The 9480-nt window shown below is 53.2% G+C and overlaps 1 protein-coding gene across 1 annotated transcript; it reads left to right on the top strand.

Moving 5' to 3' along the window:
• Positions 1-2165: 2165 nt before the first annotated feature.
• On the top strand, positions 2166-8059 carry VSX1 (visual system homeobox 1). Its single transcript, XM_019927612.2, has 5 exons — positions 2166-2706; positions 4968-5046; positions 5455-5578; positions 6397-6577; positions 7770-8059. The coding sequence occupies exons 1-5, from the start codon at positions 2283-2285 to the stop codon at positions 8057-8059; spliced, it is 1098 nt and encodes a 365-aa protein (XP_019783171.1). The 5' UTR covers positions 2166-2282.
• The last annotated feature ends 1421 nt before the right edge of the window (positions 8060-9480 follow it).

The following is a 9480-nucleotide window of genomic DNA, read 5'->3' as shown; positions in this document are numbered from 1 at the left end:
CCATCCTGGTCCCTCCCGCGGTGTGGCCGGAGGAGGAGGCAATGACTCTTCTGTCCAGGAATTGCAATGTCCCCTTATAGCTCCAACCTCGGGGCTCTCGGGGTCTCTCTCTGCTTCGCTTTGCTCTCCTGATTTCTCTCTCCGTGTCAGGTGTGTCAGGTGTGAGCGGGTTAATACACCTCAGGTTCTCTCATCTGCAAAATGGGTTTTATAATATCCTTCCGAAGGGGTTGGAAACCGGTGTGCTGTTGGCACTGAGTGGCGGTCACCGTGTGGTGCTGTCGAAGTTGGCCTCCTCCCGGATGGCCTTTTGGTACCTCTGGATCCCTGGCCATCTACTCGAGGCCTCCTCTGACAGAGGCTGGGGGACAGAAACTTCGAGACCCGGGCCCAGGCGAGGGGGTGCCGTCGGCCCTCCAAGCTGCCGGTGCGGCGCACACGTCTGCCTCTGAGACCGGCCCTTGCAAATGTCCCGGGCGGGGCCACCTCAAGGCCAATTGTCCAGCCTGCCTGCTCCGGACGTCTGCAAATGTGTGCATCGTTAGCTGTCTTCCTTAACTGAGGCCCCAAATTATTATTTACAAACTTCTGCTCTGCCGGGCCAAGAGCCAGAGCATCTTGGCTGGGTCCTGTACCCCTAACACCTTCCCCTAAACCCAGAGATAAATTTAGGGAGAAATTACTGGCGGAGCCAAAAACGACGCTGGCGTCTGAAGCCGCCCCCACCCCGAGCGACTCAAAGGACAATTATCCCAAAGGAAAGTTATTGTTTTGCTAATCCCGGGAACAGCTTGCGATGGGGAGATTTGGGTCTTCTTTTAATAATGAGAAGTTAATGCGCAGCCTCTTGTAATTATCTTTATCGGAAGCCCCTCGTTTAATCCTCAGGTTTGCAGAGGACCCACCCCGAGGCGCAGCCAGCTGGAGATCCACTTTGCCGGGTTCGGCTCCAGCTCGGGTTCCTCCTCGGCTCGGGTTCCGGTTTGGCTCGGGCTCCGGCTCGTCCCCGCTCGGCTCGGGGTCCGACTCCGGCTCCAGCTGTGCTGATGGTGCGCGCAGAGACCCGTGGGGCGTCCGCGCGGCGCTCTGAGAGCTGCCGCACCCCTCGCTGGGCGCCCGCCTGGCCGCTCGCCCGGCCGCTCGCCCTCAGGGGCAGGACTGAGAGATTCTGCTTCCCGGGTTCCGCGTTGGAGAAGGGTGGGCTCAGGGCTCCGAGCGATTCAGGTTGGGTGGGCTCAAAATTTCGGAGTGCGAGCCAGGAGAGGTTTACCCACGTGTTTCGTTTCGCGCCCACTTTAACAAATATGGGCGCTGCACGTGAAAATCAGGCTTTCTTTGAATAGTCATAAAATCTGACAATAATTTGTTAGCCTCCATGAAGAGGGGTGGGTCCCAGTAGACAGGTCCTATTTTCCAATTTACCATCCCCACTTAGGGGTCGCCAGATAAAATACTGGTACACACTTATAATTGAAAAGAATCACAGTTCATCTGAAATTCTGATTTCACTGGACCTCCTGTAATGCAGTTTGCAAAACCTGGCGCCCTTCTCCGACGCCCTGGCCCGGCCCGGCCGCTCCCGCCTCTCTCTCCTTCTTCTTCTTCAGCTCCTTCAGTGTGTGCATTTTGCGACCCCGACGGCTCGGCCATTAGAACGCTGGGGTGGGTTTGGCTGGAGTTGGAGTGGGCACGGGTTAAATGAACGTTTTCCACTCCTTTCCCCTTGGGGATGTTCGGGGAAGGCCTTGCCTCCAGCGGTGGCGTTGGAGGGCTGGAGGGGGTCATATTGGTAGTGTTGAGGGTGTGGCTGGGAATGGGGCCTTGGTCTTAATGGGCGACTGGATGCGGGGAGGGAGGCTTCAGGGAGGCTGCGAGCGGGGCCTCCGCCGGGGTATCCGGAAGGGGAGAGAACAGAATCGGGATCTGGAACCTGCGGCTTTCAGAGTAGAGGTTGCGGGAGGGGACGACTCTACTTTAGGAATAGAGTTGTCTGCTGCCTATTTTCCTCCCACCGAGAACGGGAGTGGGGGTGGGCAGGGGGACAACTGGAAAGGAGAGGGGAGAGGGGAGAGGGAGCTGATTGAGGGGACCGCAGCTGGGAGGGCGGCGACCGAAGGGAGGGAAACTGGTGGCGTCCCCATCTCGCGGGGTCCAAGGCGTGACGCATCCGCGCCCCGCTGATTGGAGCCCTCCTGGCGCCCGACTGTATAAATCGTCCTCAGAGCTGCGCCCCCTCCGCAAAGGTGACCGAGAGAGGGTCCAGCCTCGCCGCCTAAGAAGCCATGACCGGTCGAGACGCGCTTTCCGACGGGCGTGCCAGGAGTAGGGCACTGGTGCCCGGAGGCCCGCCCACCGGCTCGCGCCCCCGGGGCTTTGCCATCACCGACCTGCTGGGCCTGGAGGCTGAGCTGCCCGCACCTGCTGGCCCCGGGCCGGGATCCGGCTGCGAAGGCCCCGCGGCCGCGCCGTGCGCGGGTCCACGGCTCTGGGGCTCCTGCTTGGCGCGCGGGGCCCTCCCTCTGGGGCTTGGCCTCCTCTGCGGCTTCGGCGCGCAGCCCCCTGCGGCCGCCCGGGCGCCCTGCCTCCTCCTCGCAGACGTGCCCTTCCTGCCGCCCGAGGGGCCTGAGCCCAGCGCCCCGCAAGTCCCCGGCCGCCCGCCGACCCCGGCCGCCCTCCAGAAGCGCAGCGAGAGCGTCTCGACGTCCGGTAAGGAGGCCAGTCCGTGCCACTCCTGTCCCTTCCCTCGGCTCGGGCGCGCAGGGTGACACTCCGGGGCCCCGCCAAGCCCAACGCAGCCCCCCAGATCTAGGGAAGTCGGGACCCCAGAGCGTGGCCTCGCCGGGGAAGGCATTCTCGCAGCCGCGCCCTCTGCCCCTGGCCTCTCCTCCGGGTCTGGTCGCCGCTGCCCCGCGGACACCACCACCACCCGGTCTGGACCCACCCTGGGGTCTTAGCGACCCGGCCGCGGTCTCCGGGGGCCTTTCCCCCGTGCCCGCGCGAGGTTCGGCCTCTGGGAACGGTGGAGGGCGGGAGGCCTGGCCCTGCCTCGTTTGTCAGTGGCACAGAACCCGGTGCCCGCCAGAGCTGGAGGGTTCGCTGAATTGATTGACGAATTGTCCGGCTCTTGGAGAGCGCGGGGCGGAGGCCTGGAACTGTCCTCCCTGTGCTGTAAAGCGAGTCTGGGTACCGCGCTTCTCCCCTCCTTCCAGCACATGAGAAGCGAGCTCGCCCGTCTTATGGTAGCTGTGCCCATCTCCTCAGACAAGTCGGGGTGGATTGTGGGGAACAGAAGGGAGCAATGGAAATCTACAAAGACAGGGCCGAGAAATAGAGAGGTTTGGGGTGTGGGGGAAGAGAACGGAGAATTACACGAGAAGGGGTGGATGGAGAGAAACTATGTAGCGGACCGCAGAGCTGAGCATCCAGGCAGCCGAGGCAGAAAGAGTGTAGTGGTCTCCACTGCTGATTAAAGGAAGCAGGCGGGGGACTTCCCTGGAGGTCCAGTGGTTAAGACTCCGCGCTTCCACTGAAGCGGGTACGGTGGTCCGGGAACAACTAAGGTCCTGCATGCCCCGCAGCAAGGCAAAAAAAAAAAAAAAAAAAAAAAAAATAAGCAGACGGGATCAGCAGGCAGGCCAGCGTCCACCCAGCTCTAAAAGGACTTTGTTTCATGAATGTCTAGATAAGATCAAATGAACCCCACTATTAGTTGTTTCACTAAAAATGCAGGAATCACCTTCATAGGATGGACTCTTTCCATGTGAGGACCATAAAACTAAAGGCAAAATGCAACTGCATCCTAGTCTGTGAGGGCGTTTCTCAAGACCAAGACCAACACTGTCCAGTAGAAACATCATGTGACTGCAAGTAACGATTTCTCAAAGCCACGTTAAAAAGGAAAAATAAATAGTTGAAACAAATTTAAATACTCTATCTTATTTAATCCAATACATACCAAACATTGTCATTTTACATGTACTCAATATAAAAATTATTAATATTTTACTTTGGGGGGTATTAGGTCTTCAAAATCCACTGACTATTTCACATTTACAGCTGGTCTCAATTCAGATTGGCCACATTTCACGTCTCAATAACCTTATATATCTACTGGTATACCAGATTGGACAGCATGGATAGCATAATATTATAATCCAATTTTTCTGGTGAAGTAATTGATGTAGGAGTAAAACTGACATTATTTTTACTATTTTTGCATTTCTTAATTCACTTGTTAGTGTTTTGAAGCAAATATGCTTTTTAACAATGAACCTGACAATAGTTTGGTCTTCTAACCTTCATTTCAACCTAGATCTTTTGATATAATGGATCTCAAAAGATAAAGCATAGTGGAGTGGGTTCTTAAAATTATTTCACCTGCCATCTATGAATCATCTGGGCCCATTTGCCAAGAATGAATTTCCCAGATCCCACTTCCAGAGGTTTGGAATCGGTACAGCAGGGCAGGGGGCCAGCTCTGATGAGGGTCTGATGTCACAAACCTCCGTCCTCCCTTTGAGAAATGTTGGTGTATTGGTTAAGATGAGGAAGGTGAGATGGAGGCAGAAGGAAGGGGATGCATTTGGAAGCTGAAGGGACAGGAAATGCAATTAGTGTTCAAGTAGCTTTGGCTTCACACAGTCTGGGGTTTGAATCCCAACCCCACTGTTGACTACCTGTGTGACCTTGGGCAAGTTACTTAATCTCTCTGTGACTTGGTTTCCTCCTCTGTAAAAAGAGAATAATAATAGCAGCTGTCTTGGAGTTGTTTTAATTTATGGAGAAGAACGGTGGCAATGCACGAGCAGTGCTAAGCTCAGCACCCGGAGCGTGGTGTGAAAAATGCGAACTTGTAAATATTCGCATCCCCAGCAGGTTCACAGCGTCAATCCTCAAAGTAAAATCCAGAAAACAAAGTGAAAAATGTGCTTACCTTGAAAGTCCTCCCTCTCTCCTTGTGCTCACAGATGAGGACAGCCCATGTGAAGACAGGAGTGACCTGAAGGCGTCCCCCGCCCCCGGCAAGAGGAAGAAGCGGAGGCATAGGTACCTGCCCTCACCCCTTTCCTTGGGACACAGTGCCTGAGAACCAGCTGGCCCTGCATTAGGGCAGCAGCGGGAAGGGCTCAGTAGCCACTTGGGAATGTAATTCTGCAGTTCCCAGGGGGCTGCAGGTCAGCCTTGGTAGCATTTTAAAGACACAGTTTTGTGGGGCTTTAAAATGGGTCTTCTTAGAATGAGTTGATGGAATTCACTGAGGAGAAAAAAAGACCTAAAGAACTTTGTTTGGTCTGAACTAAATTGTGGACTTTCCAGAGGCTAATCATTCAGAGGTGGGGCGTCCAGTTTTCATGAAGTAGACAAAGAGGGGCCAGGCATGGGGTCCTCTGAGGCTGGAAGCCTTGCAGCCTCCTGTGGACATGTGCCCACGTGTGTGTTCGGCCCTCCCTCCAGGACCGTCTTCACAGCCCACCAGCTGGAAGAGCTGGAGAAGGCCTTCAGCGAGGCCCACTACCCTGATGTGTACGCCCGGGAAATGCTGGCCGTGAAGACCGAACTCCCCGAAGACCGAATACAGGTGCAGGTCCCACCACCCAGAGACACCACAGAGAACATGCTGCCCTTACATGCAATGAGTCAGCCCATAGCCACCTCTAAACAGCCCAGCGCTTCCCCCTCCACACCCAAACCGCAGGTTACTTAGATGCTAGAGCTTTCCTTTGTGTTCATTTAGAGAGGATGACCCCTGTAACCGTCAAGCCTTTTTTCCTTTTATTAAATCATTCTTAAAAATTACACAGTGTGTGCTGCATCTAGAAACTATGTCAAGATATTAATGAAAAAATGACTATCACTCCATTGCAAACCCTCAAAGAAACCAGTGTAAATTGCCTGACGAGGCTTTTCTGTAAACTGCCCCCATGCCATATGCACATCTGGCCCTGGAACATGCACTCACGGGCACACAGGATTGGTCTTTGTCTTTCTAGAAAGCCGTCCTGTGTGTGCCTCAGCCTCTCTGCTGACAGCACATCCTCGCCAGGTCAGAAGATATGCCACTCACTCTTTTTAAACAGCTTAACAATAGTCGACACTATTATTAAGATAAAGCAATCCAACAACCGAGGTTAGAAGAGACCATTGCCCTGGTGAACTGCTCCCATCAGTGTAAAAATCAGCTTCTTTACACACTGTGGGATACTCTGATTTTGTTTTGTCATCCCTGACCCCGTGGAGACCTCGGTGGAAACTGGTCCCGATCACCCAGCACGACCAGTCCTGCGAGCCACGAGAAAGGCCTGGGTCCCAGGTGCCCCCAAGACGGTGCACCTGTGCCCCTCTGCGCTGCGGTCTCCTCCCGTAAGCCCTTCTGCTTCCCCTCCCGCCTCAATCCAGGTCTGGTTTCAAAACCGGCGGGCCAAGTGGCGGAAGCGGGAGAAGCGCTGGGACGGCAGCAGCGTGATGGCTGAGTACGGACTCTACGGGGCGATGGTGCGACACTGCATCCCGCTGCCCGACTCAGTCCTCGGCTCCGCGGAGGGCGGCCTGCTGGGGTCCTGTGTGCCCTGGCTCCTGGGTAAGGAAGAGGGTCCTGTGGCCGCGTCCTGCCAGAGATGTTGGGGGTCCCCATGCCCGGTGGCCGTTGCCAAGCCAAGCAATGTAAATTTACTCAGATTCAGGCCCAGAATATCACATCCGATTTTTAATGAATTACAAGGCTTGGACTCTGATCAGTTGCCTTATTTTTCATTGGAACTACGTAGGCAGTGTGTAGACAGATCCAATCAGGCCCTGGTTTTATGAGTGGAATGACACACTTTCATTATATGAAATATGTTTCCCAAATGTTGAGAGCTGTTAGAGGTTTTGGAAACCATACAGTTCAGAGCTCATGGTAATAGGAAGCGGGAAGGCACAGGCAGTGAACCTGCAGACTGTTAACCCCTTGCACCCTGGACTCAGGAGGTCCAGTTCCTGGTCCTGGCTCGGCCATTAATAATCTGCCGTGTAGCTGTTCTGTCCCCTAGTTCTTGGTGCTGGGACAGTCTTCACTGGTGAGGTCCAAGCTTTGAGGCTGGTCATTCTGAGGAGCTGGCACCCTTCCTGGTCTGTTGGCTGTTACCAGAGACACTCGGGCTTGGAGGAATGAGTGACAGACAGCACGCTGGGCAGGGTGTGAGATTAGGATTAGGGGGCCGAGGGGGCATTTTAGGCTGGGGAGGAGGAGGGGTTTTGTTCAGCAAACACTTTTTGAACCCCTACCCACCTGACACTATGCCGGGACTGAAGAAACCAATCACCTTTGCCCTCAAGGGTTGGAGAGCCTGGAGGGAACTTTGGGCAGGTAACCGGGCCCACCCCTCTGAGTTTACACGAGCAGGTGGGGTGGAGCTTACTGAGTCTGCAGGTCTGTGGCCGAACAAGAAACTGGGCCTCGTGCTGCCAGACGTCTGACTTTTTGAGAGAAGCTGGAAGTTTGACTTTTGATGTAAATCTCCTGATTTTAAAATGTTGCCAACAAGTTTTAAAATAAAAATTTAAAAATCACCATGTCATCCAAACAAGGCACTTTGCTGGCTGTGTCCAGCTGGCAGACACCAGTCTACAACCCCTGATGTTGAGAGTTACCTACGAGACTCTCCTGCAGGCCCCAAGACAGGTACCAATAAGGGAAATTCTAATGGGATGTAGAGAACAGTGACATGGAAGAAATTGACTTAATTGCTGTATTTAGAGATATGTTTTTATTTATTTTCCTTTTTTGCAAGGGATGCATAAAAAATCCACAGGGATGATAAGGAGAGCAGAAAGAGAAGAAAAGCTGGCAGGACTCTGGGGCTCTGACCATCTCAAGGAAGGTTCTAGCCCACATCAGGCAGGACCCCAGAGGGGCTTGGAGGAAGGCAGCCCTGAGAGCGGCTTGGAAGACGTGGCCATTGATCTCTCCAGCACCACACGTCAGGAGACCAAGAGAGCGCAGCAGGGGTCTGGTGCCCAAGGATGTTCAGACTCTGAGGGGCTAGAGGGGCTCCAGCCAGGGAAGGAGGGGGCCTTATGAGGCTGCAGGTCCCCTCTCCCCCACCAAAGGCTGGAAATGTGCACATTCCTCACCAGCTTTTTTCAAAAGACAAAAGTTGTCGAAGACAAATACTCTCAGTTGGATTTTCTTCTTCCGGTGTCAGGATGAAATGCAATGCCACTTGCTTTAAGAAGACAAATGGTGACTTACGGAAAATTCCATTTCATTCTAGAATGGAAATCATTCCTTAAAGGCACATGAATCAGTTAATTTGGTGTAAAACTTTTATTCTCTTCTGTAGAACTTGAGGAGGGAGGATATTAAGTCCAAAACCCATTTTCACTGCCAGACATCCCAAGATTTGGTTCAATGTACTGTGTAGACTCCCAGGTTAAGTCTGCTGTCCTTACTCTGAATCCAAAAATACAAAATTATTTAACCTACAGAGAATCATATATCTTCATAGATACTGAAGACTTCATGCAGACCTCATATGAATGAAACATAACATTTTTACCTTGAACTTGGCTTTGGACTTTTTCATTTTCTTGTTAGGCAATGATTCTATGTCCTCCTGAGTGTCATTTGATCGGGTCTGTCATTCCAACCAAGAAAGTCCTCTCTCCCTTCCCTTCTGAAACAGCACAGGACCATATCCGAACAACTGTTGAATATCTATAAACAGTGTTTTAAGTTCAGACCAGGCTTCTTGGTTTTTTAAAATTTATGTTTGAGAGCACTTTAGTGACTTGATTTCGTGAATGTTTCCTCGCCTGTATTTCCTTTATTTATTATTTTAAAATAAACGTTTTGTGGTGTGTTGGTGTCTCACACACCCCCTCTGTGTGCACGTGCACCTCCTGCTGCCCCTGCTGAGGGCACCTCCATTAGCCTGGAAACATTATACCCCAAGTGTTTCACGCTCGGGCTGCAGCACTTACCCTGTGTCGCTCTGTAAACTCCTATGGGGCAGCGTCGGTGTCTCATTCTCTTTTCTGAGTTCAGAGTCCAGAGCTTACACCTTGCTGATGGGGAGGCTGAGGGGGAAACACGGCTCTCCTTGAAGAAGAAAGCGTGGGAAGGAGGGTGAGGACCCTCTAAGCAGGTGGCTTCCTCTGGGAATGGGCGCCGCCGCCCTTCGGGCTGGGCCTAGCTCTGCCGTCTCTCCGAATGAGAAAACACAGTTTCCTTCCTTTGGTCTGTTTCTCTTATCCTGTGATTGTCCCAGACTTTTGTGAAAATTAAATGTCACCTATCCTTACTGCAGCAACAGCAGCTAACAATGAGCCCCACCTTCTCTCATTCATTCTGGCACCAAGAGCTCAGCTGAAGCCTGGGGCTGACGGGAGGGCAGGTGCTGGGAAGAATCTGGAAGTCACCATCTCTCTGTCCCGCTGGACCTGCAGAGCAGGCCCTGAGCGATGTGGCCACACCTGTTCTGGACCCTCTGCTGCCTCAGG

Source organism: Tursiops truncatus, chromosome 15, assembly GCF_011762595.2.
Source record: "Tursiops truncatus isolate mTurTru1 chromosome 15, mTurTru1.mat.Y, whole genome shotgun sequence".
Classification (NCBI taxonomy): Eukaryota; Metazoa; Chordata; class Mammalia; order Artiodactyla; family Delphinidae; genus Tursiops; species Tursiops truncatus.
This window is presented reverse-complemented; position numbering and strand designations above follow the sequence as displayed.